The sequence below is a fragment of the Ceratotherium simum genome, chromosome 35 (assembly GCF_057802395.1).
Source record: "Ceratotherium simum simum isolate JZ-2026a chromosome 35, ASM5780239v1, whole genome shotgun sequence".
Lineage (NCBI taxonomy): Eukaryota > Metazoa > Chordata > Mammalia > Perissodactyla > Rhinocerotidae > Ceratotherium > Ceratotherium simum.
Window position 1 is genome coordinate 3,626,320 of NC_141934.1, and position 21,199 is coordinate 3,647,518.

The 21,199-nt window shown below is 48.9% G+C and overlaps 1 protein-coding gene across 1 annotated transcript in view; it reads left to right on the top strand.

Annotated features, from left to right (window-relative positions):
• Positions 1-104: 104 nt before the first annotated feature.
• Positions 105-21,199, top strand: part of UPB1 (beta-ureidopropionase 1) — a 30,423-nt gene continuing 9,328 nt past the window's right edge. Inside the window, exons 1-6 of the mRNA XM_004443090.3 lie at positions 105-341; positions 6,715-6,886; positions 8,689-8,776; positions 15,885-15,979; positions 18,875-19,036; positions 20,974-21,143. Of these exons, the coding sequence (XP_004443147.1) occupies positions 238-341; positions 6,715-6,886; positions 8,689-8,776; positions 15,885-15,979; positions 18,875-19,036; positions 20,974-21,143 (791 nt within the window). The 5' untranslated portion in view covers positions 105-237. The remainder of the gene's footprint in view (positions 342-6,714; positions 6,887-8,688; positions 8,777-15,884; positions 15,980-18,874; positions 19,037-20,973; positions 21,144-21,199) is intronic.

Here is a 21,199-nt window from a genome sequence, read left to right on the forward strand (position 1 = left end):
GATGCGAAGGGCAAGGGGCGGTCCCACTGCGAGGCTCTGGAGCGCTGATTGGCTGCGTGCCGCGGAGGCGCGAGAAGGGGGCGTGTCCTCACGTAAGCCCTCCAGGGATGGAGGGCGAGCTTGTCAAGCCGAGGGGGCGTGCGCGGGCCTGGCCGTCGCCTGCTCCTCCTTCTCTTCTTTCTAGGGACAAAGGGCAGGCAGTTAGTCTGTGGACATCTGCGGTTGCGGACTCAAGCCATGGCGGGGGCTGAATGGGAGTCGCTGGAGCAGTGCTTGGAGAAGCACCTGCCGCCCGCAGACTTGCGGGAGGTGAAACGGATTCTCTATGGCAAGGAGATCAGGTCTGGGGCCCAGAGGCTGGGAGGGTGGGGAGACCTTGGGGCCAGCTAGTGGGGTCTGGGGGACCAGGGAAAGTGCTTCAGGATCTGAAGGGCTCCGAGAGGGCAGTGATGAAGTCCTGAGTGGGCGAAAAGAGACTACAGGAAGTCTAGATGTGACGGCTCTGGGGTTGCACAACGCGGGGGTGACCTTTGCAAGCCACTTCTCCCGCAGTTGCCGGGAACCGGAAGGGAAAGGACCGGGTTTTTACTCTCCGGGGCTTTCTCTGTGGCCACCTAACTCTCCTTCCCTGCTTCCCGTGACCGGCTTCCTCCCCAGAGCCAGGCCTTTACTCTGGGTATCTGTCTGGGTCAGTGCCTCCAGCCAAAGCCCCCAGCAGGTCAACTGATTGTCTAGTCCTGCCCTTCCTTACTGCAGTGACCAAGCCTCTGGTGGACCCTTGGAGGTAGAGGCTGGCTGAATCTGGTTGGGGAAGGAACCTTTCCCACTGGCAGTCCGCAGGAGTTAGTTACCACGCTCAGTGCAAATGTTTTTCCACTCCCAGCCAGTCGTGTGCATCACTAGGACTTCCTGAGGGCAGTGCCCTGCTGGGCACGGGGTATCCAAAGCTGGAAGACACTTCTACTCTTGTTCCGCTCTTGTTTCTCTTCAGTCCACTGTCCAGGAAGAGGAAGAATCCCCCTCCACTCTTTCCCTTAAGGTTCTTGTGGCTGGCCAAATAATTAAAAGACAGGTTAGCAGAAGAAAATAATACCAAGTTTAATAACATGTATACATGGGAGAAACCAGAGAAACTGAGTTTCTCAACACAATAGCGGTGATTCTCATCTTAAATACCATCTTCAGCTAAAGACAAAGGAGGATGTTGGGGGTGGGGAGGGAGACAGAAGGGAGACAGAAATTACAGTAATCAAGGGTATGCAGATTTAAGGCCACACCTTCCACATTGATAAGTTTCTAGAAATGAGGTCATCCCCCCCTTCCCAGTACAGAGAGGGAGATACCTTACAAATGGAGATTTCCCTTATAAATGTAAATGTTTGTCTGGCAACTCTTTGCAGGGCCACCTAGAGAATGTCGCCCAGGAGAGACAGAATTTTTGATAAGATGGGCTTATTGGTGCCTTTCCTATTGTAACATCTATTTTACATGATATTACAGCCACCATATGGTAGTAACTCCTTCCTGAAATAGGTCTTCTATGTTAAATTCTTTAGGCAGTTTGGGGGAGGTCAAATGTCCGTCAGAGAAAATAATCAAGGTAAAGAGACATATTTCACGGTGGCCAATTTTGATCTCCCATACCACTTTTCTCAAAGCAACCAGAAAATGTAAATCATATCTTGTTGCTCCTTTGCGTAAAACTCTATAAGGGATTCCCAAGACTCTTAGAATGAAATCCAAACTCGGACCACATGCAGCTCCTGACTAAATGTCCTTTCACTTCCTTGCCCATTTGCAGGCTCCCCGGGTCCAACCAGATTGTGTGTTCCCTGACCTTGTGGCAGTGACCTTGAGGCAGGAGCCTGATCAACTCACCTGAAACTCTAGGGTGTTAATTGGATTAGTGGTTCCCAGCTACTGGCTGCTGTGGAGTTAACTGTAGGGAGGCCAGAGCTCAGATCCGAAGGTGTTTTCACAGCTAGTGGATGAAAAAGGTAAAACAACTGCTTTTGGGAGTGGGAGTGGTACAGAACTTTATCGAAAAGAGCTCTTCATACTCAAGAAGGGGTACCTGGGACTGGATGACCTTCAAGGCCCCTATGGTGCACTCATGCTGGACTACTACTTTCCACTGCACCCGTAAAGGCTTGTCACGGGGGAAGCCTCTTCGAATTGAATCTCCCAAAGAAGGTGTCTTAAAGCAAGGGGCTGTGAGGTGGTCTCGGGCTACAGTTTCTAGGGATGGGAATAGGTTTGTTTTAGGGGTGAGGTGGGCATATTCTCCTGGGAAAAAGATGGAGAGAGTTCATGAGTGTCAGGAGGAGGGAAAGCACAAGTGTCTTAGGAAAAAGAGAAATAAGTTTCCCACATAGGTGTCTGGCTGGGGCACATTCTAGAGATTAGGGTAAGAACTACTTTGCACGAGGGACTTTATGTAAGCATTTGGATCGCTCCAGAGTGGGGAGGGATTCTAATGGGTGGTAAAATGGGAGCCAAATTCCATTGACTAATGACTACTGGGCCTCATCCTGGGGCTTGGCTCCCAATAACTGAATAGGTAGCCCCACCTTTCCTCTGTTTTTCCTATTCCCTTTTCTTGGTTCTGTTCCACTCAGCACTGGGCCCTTCCAGGCTTTGCCTCTATGGTATAAACCTTTGTCCTTGTCATTGGGTGGGATTTGGCTATGAACAGAATTGCAAACTGAAGACAGAAAATTATTAGTCATTTAAAACCCTTCTCCCACTCAAACCCCTGCTCATTCCTCACAGCTTGCCTCAGAGCCACCTCTGTGAAGGCTTGGTGGAACTGAGTCCTCAGCCCCTTCCCTGGACTCCTACTGTGCTCCACACAAGACCAACTTCTCTCCTGATTACTTGCTGTATCTGATGAGGAGTAGATTCAGGGAAGGCTGAGTTGAATTTGGGATGCTGTTAGTTTCCTAGGGCTGGTGTAACAAATTACCACAGACTGGGTGGTTTTAACCAAAAGAGACTTATTCTCACAATTCTGAAGACCAGAAGTACAAAGTAAGGTGTTGACAGGGCCACACTCCTCCAAAGGCTCTGGGGGAGAATCCTGCTTTGCCTTTTCTAATTTCTGGTGGCTTCTGGCATTCCTTGGCTTGTGGCAGCATCACTCCAATCTCTGCCTCCATCTTCATGTGGTCTTCTCCTCTTTTCCTTATGTCTCTCCTCTGGGCATCTCTTATAAGAACACTTGTCACTGAATTTAGGGCTCACTCGGATAATCCAGGGTAGTCTTTATCTTGAGATCCTTAAGTACATTTGCAAAGATCCTTTTTCCAAATAAGGTCCCATTCTTAGGTTCTGGGTATTAGGACATATCAGTTCAACTCACTACAGGGACCATGTGGAGGTGGGCCTGGAGGGAGGAAGCTGGGCTTGGGATTTGTCCTCAGATGGTCATTCCAGATGCAAGAGGAAGGAGTGCAAAGTGGGAGAGGCCCCAGTGGGATTCTGGAGAACCCAATGTTAAAGGGGTCAGAGGAAGTGGATACTTGTGGGAGAGTCCAGAAGTGAGGCTGTGGGGGTGGGAGGACCCTAGAGCTGGTAGCAAGGATGCTGAGTGGGACAGGGACAGAGTGTCAGATGGTGCAGGGCGGTCTAGTAGGATGAAGGCAGCAGGGAGTCCACTGGCTTTAGCAACCAGAAGGCTGGTGGCATTTCGAGGTGTGGAGTGGGGACCAGGGAACAGGGGGCTGAAGAAGGTGTGAGATGTGAGGGCTGCGGGGAAGCTCCCTTGGGAGGGGAGGGTAGAGAGAGCAAGAGAGGTAACAAGAGGGACCTGCGTAGAGCACACGTTCCCTTCTTTTTTTTCTGTTTTTTTTTTTGTTGTTTTTTTTTAATGGGAGAGATTCAAACAGCTTTAATGGTGGATGTGGTAGTTCTGTAGGAGACAGAGATGTCCAAGCTCTGTATATTGTTAAGTGAAAAGGGCAAGTGTAAAAGCAGAATATACAGAAGGGTGACGTTGTATGTGTAACACACACACATATAGAAAAATATTAGAAAGATACATAAAACATTGTTAAGCGGGGTCATCTCTGAGGTTCGGGACTGGAGCTTAGAGGGGGATGAAGAGGGGAATTCATTTTTCATTTGATACCCTTTTCCATTGTTTGATTTTTTTCCCCCAAGAGCATGTTTCTTTTGTAACAAATCTCTAGTTTAGTTATTTAAAACGCTGATGGTAAAGAGCCATTAGAGGGGGAAAGATGAAGTTCCAGAAAGGAGAGGTTATGGAGGAGGTAGGGGCTGGGCTCCCTTGGGTGAGGTCTGCCTTGACCCCTGGTGGGATACGTCGGGGGCTGGGGGAAGGGCCAGGAGGGTGAGTTGGGCCAGAACAGGGAGTGATGGGCTTTCCTCCTTGAAGTTGGAGGTGAGGCCACGAGGGATGGGGGCATTTGTAGCAGTATGAGGGGCAAAGGGGTGAAAGCCAACTATAGGGACCAAGGAAAGATTTAATGCAGCCTGGAGGACACCCCCCTGCTCCCCGCGCCGTGTGAGGTTGTGGCTCATTTGCTGGTCTCTGCCCCTCCTGGGCCATGGCTGGTCTGTGCCCCACCTCATCCCTGTGCCAAGCCTTTGGTGGGCACAGCACATGTTTATGGAATGGAGCTCCAGGTCGGTTGGGTTCTCTAAGATTAAGCAGGGCAGGATGTGGTGATGGACTGCCTGGATGACAGCAGGGCAGGGACTCCTTGCAGGCGGCGACCAGACAGTAGGGGCCTGCTGAGGAGAGGTAGAGCCCCGAAGGCAGCACTCCACAAGGGTGAAGAGGGTGAAGTGGCCTGGCCTGTGTCGCCTCGGGCCGAGAGGGTGAAGTGGCCTGGCCTGCGTCGCCTCGGGCCTAGGAGAGTAAGTGTCCGGGGGGAGCTGGGGTGGGGGGCTGGAGACAGCACTCAGCATAGACAGGGAGGAGGCAGGGAGGTTGTGCATTGTGGAATAATGGAGCTGATGGTGGTGGAAAGATGGGGAGAGTGGATAGCTGTGGGCAGTGGATGGGGAAAGACGGTCAGAGGCTGAGGGCAGGCCCGCCAGGATCACTCCCACAGGGCAGTCCAGCTCCCTGGCCCTCAGGCCTAAGGGGAAACAGACACAAAGTCCTTCTCCTTCTTCTCCTGTCCACCCTGGTGACTTGCCCTGGGGCCAAGGCCTGCTGGGGGGCGCCCTCCGGCTGAGGGCTGGAGAACGGTCTTAGGCAGTCACGGCAACAGGAGGCACGGTGTGGGCACTGCTGCTATTTCTAACCTGCTGAAGTGAACGGAACCCTGACTAGTTGAAAAGCAGGCTGATTGTCAGGGGCGGAACCCAACTTGGAGCTGTCAGGGCTGTCACATGGAAACTGCCTGGCAGGGGGCGGCGACAGGGGGCTTGGGCTGACAGGGCTGTGATTTTTTAAAGAAATGTCTTTAAGAAAGTGACTTAAAGTAGGAGAGAAATATTATTATTAGATAATGGCTGTCAGGTTATTTTTTGATGTGTTCTCTGGGTATTTCATAACCATCTCGCCCTTAGATGGTAAGGCCTTCCTGGCCAGGGGCCATGTCCTGTGCTCCTGTGGGTTTCACACCAGACACGCAACAGGCATCAGGAGGTGTTTGCTGTTTGGCCAGTGGTCACTTCGGTGGGAGAGTTTATAAATGATCCACTTGCTTTTGTTAATAAACTACAAACCAGCATGAGCACTTGGGACTTTGGTCTGAACACCTGGACCCTGCCAGGCCCACCCAGCACCAGGCATGGAACTGCCTCCTCCCCCAGTGGGAGCAGCAGCAGGACAGGGCGGTGGGAATCACCCGAGACTTGTAATCCTTAGTGGTGAATGGCCACAGGACCCTCCATCATGCTGTTAGTCCTGGCCTCCCCACCCAGCAGGACCCTCCCTCATGCTGTTAGTCCTGGCCTCCCCACCCAGCAGGACCCTCCATCATGCTGTTAGTCCTGGCCTCCCCACCCAGCAGGACCCTCCCTCATGCTGTTAGTCCTGGCCTCCCCACCCAGCAGGACCCTCCATCATGCTGTTAGTCCTGGCCTCCCCACCCAGCAGGACCCTCCATCATGCTGTTAGTCCTGGCCTCCCCACCCAGCAGGACCCTCCATCATGCTGTTAGTCCTGGCCTCCCCACCCAGCAGGACCCTCCATCATGCTGTTAGTCCTGGCCTCCCCACCCAGCAGGCTCCTGAGCTTCGTGTTCAATAGCCCCTCTCTCCTATCACAGCCTGTCCATCCCCCAGGCTCAGCAGAGCCCTCTGATGCTAGTCCACAAACATTTTTGGGCATCCATTCCCTCTCTCCTGTGCCGACTGCTGAGACTTAAATCCCTGCCCTGATTTCAGCAACTCTAAAACATCAACCTTTTGACTAGTTGCCCTGCCGCCCCCTCCTCGCCCCCACTGCCCCCCTTTGCCGGGCCCGACCATGCTGCCTTCCTGGTGAAGTCTCACCGGTGGCTGTCGGGTGAAGTCCAGACTCAGCTAGGTGTCAGTTCTCGGCGGCTGGGTCCTCCCTCCCCACCAGCCCCCGCTCCAGCTTCCCATGTGGGCCCTGGCACTGGACTGCTCTGGTGACTTCTTGCCAGGACGCCCCCACTTCCTCTCTACCTGACAAATGTTTACAGGGGGTGGGGGGAATTTTAAATTCAGCAGACCTCATGTAAATGTCTCCCCTCTTCTTTCCTGCCCGTTTAGGAAGCTTGATCTGCCCGGCAGGGCTTTCAAAGCTGCCTCCGAAGGTGACTTTGAGCTGCAGGGATATGCCTTTGAGGCGGCAGAGGAGCAGCTGAGGCAACCTCGGACCGTGCGTGTGGGGCTTGTTCAGAACAGAATCCCTCTCCCCACGGATGCCCCTGTGGCAAAACAGGTGTGGCCTCCTTTGACCAGAAATATGTCAACGGGGCTGTGGCCGCTCTGTGTTTTGAGCATGTCCACGGTCCCCGGCTGGCCGCTCACTCTGGGTCCGCAGGCATCTCAAGTGGTCACCCTGACCACCCTCCTCCTCTCCAGCCTGCATCTCCGGCTCTTCTTTCTCTTCTAGCTCTTACCTTTCTGGCTCTGCCTTCCTCACCCTCCTCACTGTTCTTTCCACTTTCCCCTCCACTTCTTCTCCTGCAATTGATCCATTGTTCCATTTGTCAATTGGGAGGGTGCCCTTTTGTCTGGCTCATGATCTCTCCATGGAACTCTGCCTCTCAGTCTCCTGCCAGAAGGCCACCTGCCAGCACACACCAGTCAGGACCTGTCCGTATCCCTCTGTGTGTTCCTCTGCCTTGATCCTAAGGGCAGGGACTCACTATACCCAGCTGTCTGTCAGCTGATGGTTCCTGTGGGGTTGTGGGAACATGATAGGCATTCTCTTATGACCTTACAGTTAATACAAGTGTGACAGCATCTTGTATTTCCCTAAAGAAAATTGTTGTCACAGACACAGGTGATGTGTTGTACACACTTCTTCATGGCATTCCTCCAGCTGCTCAGACCTTCAAGGCTTTCTCTGCAGAAGTGTCCTCAGAATACAGTGTGCTTGAGAATTCTTAGGGATTCTCAAGAAACCTCAGGTCAGTTGGATTCCAGGTCAGGTTCTGCGTCATCTTTCACCTTGGTTCTTCCTCTGTATTTGTTGAATTGAAAGATTTCTGGTTCTTAGTTCACTTTTTGTCTCTGGATTAGTTGATTGTGTATATGTCCCCTCAACCATCCCAGATTGTCAGGTCATTGGGGGCAGGGATGCTGTCCTCACCCCCACAGCACCTAGAAGCGTGCTTTGCACCCCATCAGCACTCAGCAAACGTCCATGGAACTCCTGTGTGCACAGTCTCGTGGGGAAGAAACAGAGCATCGTAAAGAGTTTGTGCTTTCCAGGTTTTCAGCCTGGTTCCTCTGGTCTTTATGAACAAACACTTCTGAATGTCTCCTGGGAGCCAGGCATTGTGCTGAGGACACCGAGGAGATGAGGACACTTTCTTCTTGCCCCTAAGGAGCCTGTGGGGTCATGGGAGTGACAGACAGTGGAGGAACGTGACGGCACAGCGGGAACAGTGCTGTCATAGGGGCGTGCTGAGGTACCTCAGCCCCTTGCCAGGAGAGTTGGCCCTCTGTGGGTGATGGGTGATGTGGATAACACATCTAGGGAAGATTGGGTGGGGGAAGGAAGCACATTCGGGTGGAGGGCAAAGCTGGGAAAGGCAAGTCATTTGATGATAAAATACACATAGGAAACTAGAAGTGGCAGGACAAGGCATCCCCGAAGGCTTGCATGCAGGACGGTGGGAAGTGGACTGTGTCACAGGGTAAGGGAGCAGTTAACCTGGGGATGCTGTGCAGTGGGCCGGCTCGGTGTGGGCCCCTCTTGCAGTAAGCAGCACACATCCTCATATACGCCTCTCAGCAGCCCCACAAGGCAGGCGGTGTTCTCCCCATTCTCAGGTGAGGAAACTGAGGCTCAGAAAGGCAGCATCCAAGTGTGTGTGGAACCCCAGAGCCTCTGCACCTCCACCTTTTATTGCAGATATTGGACCTGATGATTTCAGAACCTCCCTGCCCTACTTATCCTCTTGCAACTGGCTGGGTGGGAGTTGTTGTTCCACATGCATTGAGATCAGTTGTAAAAATGGTCTCAACCAATAGAACTAAACGGGCTCTAATCCTCGCTCTTTAAATTGCCAGGTCGCTGCGGTTCACAGGCGCATGGAGGCCATCGTAGCGGTGGCTGCAATGTGTGGAGTCAATATCATCTGTTTCCAGGAAGCGTGGAGTGAGTCTCTCTTGGGGTGCTTTCTCTCCCTCCTTCAAACAATAGTGTATTATCTCCATGTCACCAAGAGTGTCTGCTACTCAGTTTTTAAAAATCTCCTTTCTTTTGTCATCCATAGAAAGGTTCTTTGACAACAACGCCAGAAACCCAGGAACCCCGGCCTTCCTCCCTCCCATGCGCCCCAGTCTGTTGTCTCTTCCTATCAGTTCTTCCTCCTAAATCGTTCTGCATTCATTCATTCCTTCCTCTCCACCTCTCACCTCGGCTTCTGTAATCACCTCCAGCTGGTCTCCTTGTGCCCTCTACTCTGGCCCCTTCTAACTGGCTCTCCACACCTTCTAGGAAGGATCTTTACAGAATTCGACACTGCACTCCATAGTCTGTTCCTTCTTCCATCTCTGCAGCCTCATCTCTGCTGGGCTCTGCCCTGACGTCTCTGATCCTTCACTCCCCTAGGGCACCTCTCCCTCCTCCTAGGCCATTGCACCAGCTGCTCCCTCCGCCTGGTGTGTGTCCCCCTCCCCTAGCCTTTTTAACCCTGTCCAACCTTCAGATCTCAGTTCAGAGCCTGCCTCCCTATCTAGAGTTGCATCCCTGTTATATACTCCTGGTACCATGTACATTTTCTTTATTTCTTTTTTATTTTTATCAAAGTTATACATGCTCATGGTTTGGAGTCAAATGGGTCTACAAGATCTGTTACCAAAAAGTACTTATCCTCCTCCCCAGAGGCAACTACTTTCTACTCGTAGCTGATTCTTTTGGAATTTACCTTTGTTTGTGTTGCTGCTTCCTAATTTTTCAGTTTTGCGTCATCTGTTGACTTCCCACTGTAGAAGAAGACAGCATTAGTCCTTTGCCTCCTTCTGCCCCCTCTACACACGTGTACCCTTCTGATCCCCCATCCGTTCTCTGCCAAGCGTTTTTGTAAACTTTGATTTCTTTTACTAAACAACTTTCTGTTTTCCCTGGAGTTTGCTCTGTTTTCTATATATTTATCCCAAATTCTACCCCAAACTTTCTTCCGGCTTCCTAAATCCCCTTACAAGGTTTAGACAAGTGAAGCAGTCTGTTGGTTCCATCTCCTGGAAGAAATCTGTCCCAGAGCCTTCTGACTGCTCTGATCTGAATTAGTTGCCCCCTTTGCTGGCTACATGGCTCTTGTCCTGGGATTTCCCTCCACCATCATCCTGGGGAGTCCCTGAGCCTTGCTGCTGTGTTCCTCCTGTCCACGTCTTCCTTGTTCTTGCTTCACTCCCTCATTTTGGTTGAGTAGTTCCCCGAGAAAGATCACGTAGGAGGTAAACTTTTTGAGACCTTGCATATCTGAAAATATGTTCCTCCTGCGACTTGCTTAATAGTTTGGTTGGGTATAGAATCCTAGGTTAGAGATCATTTTCCTTCAGTAGTTTGAACACATTGCTCCATTGTCTTCTGGCTTTGGGTGTTTTTGACTAGTCTAAAGTCATTTTGATTTATGACCAATTGTTTATGATCTGTTTATTTTTATCTGGACGGTTGTAGGAACTTCTCTTTGTCTCCAATACTCTGAAATGTCATAATGATGTGCCATTGTATGTATCTATTTTAATCCATATTGGAGGCACTCAGTGGGTTCTTTCAGTCTAGAAACTTGGGTCCTTAAGATCTATGAAATTTTCTTATATTGTTCCATTAGTGATTTTCTCTCTCTTCCTAATATTCTCACTGTTAGAATGTTGGAATCTTGGACTAGATCCATAATTTTCTTATGTATTTCCTCCTATTTTTCATCTCTTTTTTGCTCAGTTTTCCAGTAGATTTTACCTAATTTGTCATTTAGCCTTCTATGTAGTCTTGCATTTCTGCTGTCATATTCTGAATTGAATTTACAAGCATTCTTTTGGTCTGAAAGTTCCTGTTTTGCCACATCCTGTTCTTATTTTTTTTTTCTTTTTTGTGAGGAAGATCAGCCTTGAGCTAACATCCATGCTAATCCTCCTCTTTTTGCTGAGGAAGATCGGCTCTGAGCTAACATCTATTGCCAATCCTCCTCCTTTTTTTTTCCCCAAAGCCCCAGTAGATAGTTGTATGTCATAGTTGCACATCCTTCTAGTTGCTGTATGTGGGACGCGGCCTCAGCATGGCCGGAGAAGCGGTGCGTCGGTGGGCGCCCGGGATCAGAACCTGGGCCGCCAGTTGCAGAGCGCGCGCAACTTAACTGCTAAGCCACAGGGCCGGCCCCATGCTGTTCTTATTTTATAGTTGCAATATCTTCTCTTATCTCTGAGGATATTAAGTAGTGTGTTTTTCCTCCATGCATGATCCCTATTTACTTCAAACTGGTCTTTTTTCCCCCGATTGCTTATATTTTAAGAATTGGGGATTAAAAAGCTGATGGCAAGCTTTGAGCTTGTGGGAGGGGCTCCTCCGCTGAGGTTCATGATGGGATGCCCCAGCTTAGCTGTTTGTTAGGTAATCCCCCATGTTCGTGTCTTTGGGTCATTCTGTTCAAGTTGGTCAGATTCCCCAGAGAAGCTTCTTCTAATCTCCTGCCAAGAAGAGAAAGAGGATGGAAGTCCAGTGTGCTTAATCTCTCATGTTTTTGACACTCTACTCACCTTCATCTGTCCTGGTTTCTCCAAGGCCAGAGACCCTCTGTTTTTCTCTGGAAGATGAGCTTCTAGCTTCTGCTGGGGTGAGAGGAGCATGTCTCAGCCTCTTGCAGTGGATGGAGGGATCTGGGTTTCTGATTGCTTCTTTTTTCTTTTTTTGCATATGCAATTCAATTTATTTGCTGTTTTACAACTTATAATTCCAAAGGCTTTATAATATCACATTTTCTTAACTTGTTTGTAGGTATAATAGCTTTATTAGTTTAAATTAAGAGAGGGATCACATGCTCCAAACCGTCATGACAATGCAATATTTAGCTCCTCTTTGTAGCTGGAACTCAGCAATTTGTTTCCTCTACTCCTGCTGGATATTTCCTAAACTTTACAGCATCTGTCTCAAATCTCTGTGTTTACTTATTAATTTCTAAGGTACCTTGGTTTTTGATCTCTCACAGTTACCTGCCCCAGGAACAGAGAATGGATTATAGGCAGGATTCAGGGACACGGGTAAGGCTGCTGGGCCATGGCATGCACATAAAAAAAGGGTCTGGTGTTATTGCCCTCAAAATATACATTGTTTTCAGAAGAGGAGTTCATTTTCTAGGCTGGTCTAGTTCGACATCTGCGACTGGGAATGTCTACGGTGACACACCAAGCCGTGCTCCTATAACTGCCACCTGGAGCAGATTATATCTTCTGATCGCTTCTTAAGCAGACTTGTCGACCAATCCTTCTTGGTTGTCGCCCCTCCCTGCTTCCCCACCTTCAGAGCAACCTGGTGCCTCTGGCTCCTGAGCTTTCAAGGGGTTTGTGGTGGAGAGTGGGGTGCTTCCTGGCCTCCTGCACTATTGGGGGGCGGAATCAGCGTTTGCAGATCTGCTAAGATATCTATACTCATCCCTCTGCTCTCCAACCTCCCATATTTTGTTGCTGTTGTCTCCCAGCACCCCATCCTTGAGGGTTTATATCTTTTTTTTTTTTTTTGAGGAAGACTGGCCCTGAGCTAACATCTGTTGCCAATCTTCCTCCTTTTTTCTCCCCGAAGCCCCAGTAGATAGTTGTATGTCATAGTTGTACATCCTTCTAGTTGCTCTATATGGGATGCTGCCTCAGCGTGGCTTGATGAGCGGTGGGTAGGAGTGGAGTGTGCAAACTCAACCGCTACGCCACCGGGCCGGCTGCTGGCTTTATATCTTTGCATATAAATCCCTTTACTTCCATGTTGGTGAAGGTCCAAGGAAAGAACAAAGGTGTGTGTCCAATTTTCTATCTGTTCCCAGAAGTTCATCTCGTTTTTCATGTCTCGTTACACATGTACTTTCCCTCTTGTTTATGCGATGCTCTTGATTGGTCTGCATCTTCCATTAGACTGTGAGCTCCATGAGGTCAGTGCCTGGGTGGTGTTTGTTTATTTTTCCCATCCCAATCCCCACCCGTATCTTTTTCTTATGTTAAAAAATCTAATTGTGGTAAAATATGCATAACATAATGTTTATCACTTTAATGGTAGGTAAGTGTATAATTCAGCGGCATTCAATACATTCACAGAGTTGTGTAACCATCACCACTAACTATACCCAAAACTTTTTCATCCTTCCCAACAAAAACTCTGTACTCACTTAACAATAACTCCCCCTCCTCCCCCACCCCTGGTAAGCTCTATGCTGTTTTCTCTTTCTGTGAATTTGCCTGATCTCATATAAGTGAGGTCGTACAGTATTTGTCCTTGTGTCTGGCTTATTTCACTTGGTATAGTGTTTTCAAGTTCCATCCATATTGTTGCATGTGTCAGAATTGCATTCCTTTTTATGGCGGCATAATATTTCACTGTATGGATAGACCACATTTTGTTTATTCATCTTCCCACCCCCATTTTATCTTTGGTGGCTTGAACAATCCCTGGTACGTGACAGACGCTAAAAAATATTTACTGGATGGTTTAACCAACTTCTTCCCTTGGTTGGATCTGGAAAACCCCCACTCATTCATCAAGGCCTAGTACAGAGACCCCTCCTTTGGGGGCCCTGGGGACTTCCCTATGCAGAACTGAGCACTCTGTGGTGTCCTGCAGCCACACCAGGTTGTAAGTCAGCTCCCTCCATCTATGCCGGCAGTTTCTGGGGACAGGGCCAGGTCTAAGTCTAGAGCCTGGTCTAAGTCTAGAGCCTGACTCATGGAGTGTTGGTTCAATGAGTGGGGAATCCTTTTCCCCTCTAATTTGAAAACTGTAGTTGGGACTTTGCAGGCAGCCTCCCCCAACCTCCGTTCCACATCCTTCTTTTGAAAGTTTGTTTACATTACAGTGGATGTGTAAACAGGAAAAGAAGCCATTAAAATGGAAATGGAGAGCTTAGCCACCTGAAGTGAAATCGGAAGGGGAGGTCGTATTCTCTTGGGGGCGTTTGAGTCTCTCCTAGTGCTCTCTGAAAGCTGAGAGTGAATGGCCATTAAGGGTCAGCGTTGTTATCAACAGCTTTTTTGTGGGCTTCCTTAAAACAGTTCATCCCCCTTCACCGAAGGCGAGCCTGGCGCGTCTTGAGCCTGGTGCCAAGGCCCCTGGGGCTGTTGCTGGCAGAGCCTGCTGCCCACTTAGCTGCCTCTGTGGGGCCACCACCCCTGGTGGCTGAGATGGTGGTAGTGTCTTTGGTGGTCTCTTCACAAGAGTCACCTTAGGACCAGGCTTCCTGAGACTGGAAGGAATTGGGAGGCTGATGCTTCTCTTCCTTCTCTGTGAAATGAAGAGAGTCACACCTGCTCCGCAGGGGTATTGGAGACAAGCTGCCCGTTACCAGGCCTGGCACTGTGCTGGGCATGTGGCTGGCGTGTGGGAAAAGGTGGCTACAATTATTACCCCCGACAGACCACACACCCCATGCCTCGACCAGTTAGAGCACTCGCCAGTCACATCACACAGCTTCCCACAAACCTCCCTGCAAATTAGTCAGTTCAGAGCCAGCAGAACAATAGCAAGCATCTGGAAACTTCCATCAGGCTAATAACCCTGAAAGAAATGGACTTGGATTGTTGGGAGTAGGAAGATCTAGAACATACAGGATTGGTCCAAACAAGGAATTCAAAACTCCAAATCAAGAAGAAAAAGTCAAACAGCCCAGTAGGAAATAGGCAAAGGATACAAATGAAGGGATCCACCTCACTGGTGGTAAGGGAAACGCATATTGAATCACAGTGCGATACCAGTTCACACCATCAGACTGGCAGGTATTAAGGAGTGCGAGTCTTGCAGATATTCCAAGTGTGGCCGCTGCTGTAGAGCAATGGAACACAAAGCCAAAGGTCCCTGATGCCCAGCTCCATCACAGTCCCCTCCCTCCCCCACAAAGGAATCCACCACTTTGAACCTGATGTGCATGGTGTTCTTTGAATTGTTACTACATTTATATGTACCCGCTGTTTGAAAAAAAAGCAAACAGAAATCTGTGAGTTTAATGAAATTTCCTATTGAATTGGCCTCCTTCCTGGTGGCATCTAGCCAGAGATCATAGGAATAATGCATTTATCCTTGGGGAGTGCTCAGCCCATCCAGTGGTTCCAGAACTTCCTCTGGGCTCATCAAGTGAGTGGCTTTTCTTGTTGCTGAAGAAGGCTCCCTGTCCCTGGGAGGAGGAGCGTTCCCATGGTGATGCTCCCACCGAGGGTCCCAGCGCCATCCTCAGTGGCCCTCTGATACTTTCTCCGAGGAGTCTCGGCTGCGCTCTTACCAACCTGCAGTAACAATTCGGGGCTGTACCTTTTGCAAATTTTTTTTAACATGTATATGTATATTTTATTGTGGTAAAATATACATAACAAAATTTTTAAGCATACAGTTCTATGGCATTAAGTACATTCATATTGTTGTACAACCATCACCACCATTCATCTCCGGAACTTTTTCATTTTCCCAAACTGAAACTCTGTACCCATTAAACAGCAGTTCCCCATTCTCCCTCCCCCAGCCCCTGGCAACCACCATTCTACTGTCTGTCTCTGTGAATTTGACGACTCTAGGGGCCTTATATAAGTGGACTCATATAGCATTTGTCCTTTCGTGACTACTGTCTTATTTCACTTAGCATAATGTTTTCAAGGTTCACCCATGTTGTAACAAGTGTCAGAATTTCCTTCCTCTTTTAAGGTTTAGTAATATTCCAGTGTACAGCTATACCATGTTTTGTTTATCCGTTCGTCTGTTGATGGATACTTGGGTTGCTTCCACCTTTTGACTATTGTGAATAGTGCTGCTATGCACATGAGTGTGCAAATATCTGTTCAAGTCCCTGCTGCAATTGTTTTTGAGGCTGTAGGAAGGACATTTGGCCCAACCCCTTGTTTTGCCATGAAGCCCAGGAGGATAGGGTCGGCCCAGTGTCTACAGCCAGGGACAGGACTCAGAAGCTAGGCCGAGGCACTTGGGGCCATATTATCTTGTGGAGACTCTCCACTGCTGGGCTAAGGAGTCCCCCCTCAGAGGCCATGAGCACTGGATATGATTCTGACCTTGTTCTTCTTCACAGCTATGCCCTTTTTCTTCTGTACGAGAGAGAAGCTTCCTTGGACAGAATTTGCTGAGTCAGCAGAGGATGGGCCCACCACCAGATTCTGTCAGAAGGTAGGACATTAACTGCTCCTCTCACAGCAGCTGCCAAACATGTGGTCACAGAGTGGGCCTTTCGCCACGGAAAATGTACCCGTTTGGTGCTTGTTTTGCCAGATAAGATTAGATAAGACTGTTTGCTGCCCTGTTTTAGTGGACTTTCCCTTAAAAATCATAGAGTTTCAGAGCCAGAAGGGCCCTTAATGGCTTTTTCAGGTGAGGGAGCTGCAGCCCAGGAAGGGGTGGTCTGGGGGTGACTCCCATAGTAGGTTCTGCAGCAGTGAGTGGCAGAGCTGGCACTCGGGGACCAGGGACAAGTCAATTGCTTGTCCAGAGCTCTGTTACTCCAACTGCTGTTTTCCTGAGTTATGTAAGCTTCTCTGCATGGCTGTCTCATCAGTGTAGAAATTGGCCTTCATTTTTCTTCATTAAAACCTCATAATAGGGGCTGGCCCCGTGGCGTAGCAGTTAAGTGTGCGTGCTCCGCTGCTGGCGGCCCGGGTTTGGATCCCAGGCGCACACCCATGTACCGCTTGTCAGGCCATGCTGTGGCGGCGTCCCACATAAAGTAGAGGAGGATCGGCACGAATGTTAGCTCAGGGCCAGTCTTCCTCAGCAAAAAGAGGAGATTGGCATGGATGTTAGCTCAGGGCTGATCTTCCTCACAAAAGAAAAAAAAAAAACCTCATAACACATGGGGGCTGGCCAGGTAGCTTAGTGATTAAGTTCGTGCACTCTGCTTCAGTGGCCCATGGGTCACCAGTTCGGATCCCAGGCACGGACCAACGCACAGCTCATCAAGCCATGCTGTGGCAGTGTCCCATATACAAAACAGAGGAAGATGGGCATGGATGTTAGCTCATGGCCAATCTTCCTCACCAAAAAAAAAAAAAAAAAACCCACACACCTCATAATACATGTTGTATGATCCCATTTATATGAAATGTCCAGAATAGGCAAATGCACACAGGCAGAAAGCAGATCGGTGGTTGCCAGGGTCTTGGCGGGGAGTGGGGATGGGGAGTGACTGCTATTGGGTATGGGGTTTCCATTTGGGGTGATGAAAATATTCTAAAATTAGATTGTGGTGATGGTTGCACAACTCTGAATGTACTGGAAACCACTGAATGGCACACTTTAAAAGAATGAATTTTATGCTGTGTGAATTCTATCTTAATAAAGTGGTTATCAATAAAAACCCCATAATATTCAAAGAGGTTACAAATGGTAACTTATCCTTATTCTCACCTCGAGCCAAAGGACTCCTTTCGTTTCCCGAGATCCCATTTCAGACTTTATACATACCTTTAGGGATTTTTTGAGCAGAACTGTAATCATAGTGATTCTATCAGTATTGAGTTGTGATTCCAGACATCAGCTTTCCTATAGTTCTCAGGCTATAGGAGAAAATCTCTCATCCACCAGGCTGTTGATTCTGTGCTAAGGAAAAAAGAGGAAGGGGACTGGTTAGGAGCTGACTACACATGACATGGCTGAACCAGGGCCAAGGAAGAGAAAAGGAGGAGTGAGAACAAGAACTGGTGCCCGAGACACCTGTCTGAATCGAGAGGGCCCAGGGACCATGGCCACCCTTATGACCTATGGCGTTGCCTTCTGCCCACTCTGCCTCTCCTTCTCTCCTGTCATTAAGGCCAGAGGTAATGACAGGCTAGTTAGAGTTGAGGACAAATGACCATCTGAGGCTGCTCATCCTGATGGTCACCAAGTACTGATGTTTTTATTTGAGACAAAAAGAATTTGGTGTCAAAGAGTTTTGTCTTGGTTTTTTGTTATAGATGAGAAGTACAATGATGATTCTTCTTTTTTTTCGTTGTGGTAAAAAACACATCATGTGAAATTTACCATCTTAACTATTTTTAAATATACAGTTCAATGGTGTTAAGTACATTCACATTGTTGTGAAACAGATCACTAGAATTTTTTCATCTTGTAAATCTGAAACTCTATACCTATTAAACAACGCCCCTCTACCCCCAGCTGCTGGTAACCAACAGTCTACTTTCTGTTTCTATGAATTTGACTACTTTAGAAACCTCACGTAAGTGTAATCCTACAGTATTTGTCCTTTTGTGACTGCCTTATTTTACTTAGCATAATGTCCTCAAGGTTTATCCATGTCAAGGATGATATGCATGTCATCAGTGTGACAGAATTTCCTTCCTTTTTAAGGCTGAATAATATTCCATTGTATGAATATACCACACTTTATTTATCCATTCATCCATCGATGGACACCTGGGTTGCTTCCACTTTTTGGCTATTGTGAATAGTGCTGCCATGACCATTGGTGTGCAAATATCTCTTCAAGACTCTGCTTTCAGTTCTTTTGGGTATATACCTAGAAGTGGGATTACTGGATCATATGGTAATTCTGTTTTTAACGTTTTGAGGAATCACCGTACTGTTTTCCACAGCAGCTGTACCAACAGTGCACAAGGACAATGATTATTCTTATTTCGCTAAGCTTGGGCAACAGGACAACACTGGCATTTAGTCTTCCAAAGAAAAAATGCAAGTGATAGCTCTGAACCAAGTCTAGTTATTTAGTAGGATCATTGCATTCTTCAGTAAAAAACTATGACAGTTGAGGGGCCGGCCCGGTGGCGCAGCGGTTAAGTGCGCACACTCCGCTTCGGCAGCCCAGGGTTTGCAGGCCCGGATCCCGGGCGCACACCGCTGCACCGCTTGTCAAGCCATGCTTTGGCGGTGTCCCATATAAAACAGAGGAAGATGGGCACGGATATTAGCACAGGGCCGGTCCTCCTCAGCAAAAATGAGGAGGATTGGCATCGGATGTTAGCTCAGGGCTGATCTTCCTCACACACCCACAAAAAAAACTATGATAGTTGATTTGAAGGTAGGACTCTGCTGTTTTCATCATTTTTCCAGCTGGCAAAGAAGCACGACATGGTGGTGATATCCCCCATCCTGGAACGAGACGGAGCGCACGGGGATGTTTTGTGGAACACAGCCGTGGTGATCTCCAATTCTGGAATGGTCCTGGGAAAGACCAGGAAAAACCACATCCCCAGAGTGGGAGATTTCAACGAGGTGAGCTGCCCCTCAGACGACCAGCCCAGCTAGCTTGCCTTTCTGTATGCAGATGTCTGTGGGCCTTTCTATGAGGGGAGTTCTGCGTCAGATCAGGTCATGTCACTCAACGCTGCAACACAGTGTGCCGCCAGTGCTCAGGGGCCCCTGCCATTACCCCACATCACACGGGCAGATGAGATTCAGGTGGGACTCCAGGTGAGTCCCAAACACCTTTAGCACAGAGGGGTATTTTCTTTTTTTTAATATAATCTGATTTGGCTTCCTGAAATTCTTTTTCAAAGTAAATAGTGTATAAATTAAGACTAAAATAAATAGTGCAGGGCCGGCCCCGTGGCTTGGTGGTTAAGTGCTGATGCTGGTGGCCCGGGTTCGGATCCCGGGCGCGCACCAAGGCACCACTTCTCCGTCCATCCTGAGGCCGAGTCCCACATACAGCAACTAGAAGGATGTGCAGCTATGACATACAACTATCTACTGGGGCTTTGGGGGGAAAAAATAAATAAATAAAATCTTTAAAATAAATAGTGCACAAATGTGAAATGATTCCTGTGGCCCCTTTCAGGCTTTGAGCTCCTCGCCTATCACAGCCTAGTCCTTGTTTGGTGGGTAGGGGTCCTTGTCCGTGGCTCACATGGGGTCTGAGCCAGCTATATCCATGTGTTAGGTGACAGTGGGTGAATGTGCATGTCTGTGCACCTTTGTGTTATGTGGGGCTTCATGCCCATGAGCAGGGTATAAGTCAGGGGAGCTGTTTTGATTGGTTAATGCCAATTCGTGGGTTGGGGAGGTTGGAGGGGGTGGACATTTGAATGAGGGAAATGAACTGCACCTTATACCTAATATATGAAATCTGAACTTCATCTGCAATAAATAGTTGTTCAGGATGTGTTGTCCCCAGTCCTTCGCTGCCTTCCCTGATTGTGGAGGTCCCAGCCACTCTTAGTCTGGTCAGGCGGACCAGAAAGGATCTGTAGAGCTAGCCGAGGTTCCCTGGAGAGAAAGAACCTGGTGTTTCTCAGTAACAGCTGGAGGTGGGGGCGGGAAGACATGTCCCTCACCTGTTTGCCCTGGGATTAATCTTTAGCTCCCTGCAGATGGTGAAGTGCTTGTCTCAACACATCAGGATCTGCTCCTGTTTCCACCAAGTGTGCACGTCCTGGTTGCTGCCTGACCCTGGTGAATTTTGAAATTAACGGGAGGAGGTGAAATGCTCTGGGAACAGATCTATTTGGGACCCCGATTTGCTCTCTACCCACCCCTCAGTGCTGTCCATGAAAATGTCCTAGGGCCAGCACCTTGAGGGGGCAGGTGGAGAGGCAGGGATGGCAGGACTGTGTCCCACCTGCCTGCCCTGCAGGGACGTCCTTAGCCCTGGGCAGGCTGCCCAGAGAGCTTTGTGGAAAAGAGCACTTCCAGGGTGTGGGTCCTAGTCTCAGATTGCCTTTCTTCAGCTGGGCAAGTCACGTGCCAACTCAGGCTACAGTGTCGTCCCCCGAGCAGGCAAGGGTTGCTCTGGGTGAGCTTCTGGTCCCTTCAGCTCTGACGTTCTTTACAGGGACATGTGGTTGGTGAGGACATTGACCAGCTCATGTTAACATTGACCAGACCTCAGCCTTTGGCTGTACCATAACCAAAATGGATGCTTGAAGTACTGTGGGCAGTTGCTTTGGGGGTTTTTTTGACGTATCACAAAAGAAAGTGTGGGTAAATGCTGAAGCCACGGTGCTTTCCCTTTGGGTTGGCTTGTAGTTACTGTGTCTGGGGGTTTTTTTGGCTTTTTGTTTTCTTTGAGCATATTGAAATTTTGAGACTTGGAGTCACACCGAAGAGTATTGCTTTTGGAGTACTGGTGCTAGTTCCTTTTTCCTGTCAAGTCTAAGGAAAGGGAAATTTTACAGCTCAGAGGCTTCACTATCCGGCCCTATGTTTTTCAGTCGACTTACTACGTGGAGGGAAACCTGGGCCACCCCGTGTTCCAGACTCAGTTCGGGAGGATTGCGGTGAACATTTGCTTCGGGCGGCACCACCCCCTCAACTGGCTCATGTACAGCATCAATGGGGCCGAGATTGTCTTCAACCCCTCAGCCACCATCGGAGCACTCAGGTCGCTCAGCAGGCAGGATTTGGGAGGGTTCTTGGGGCCCTGCTATCCCAGGTCTG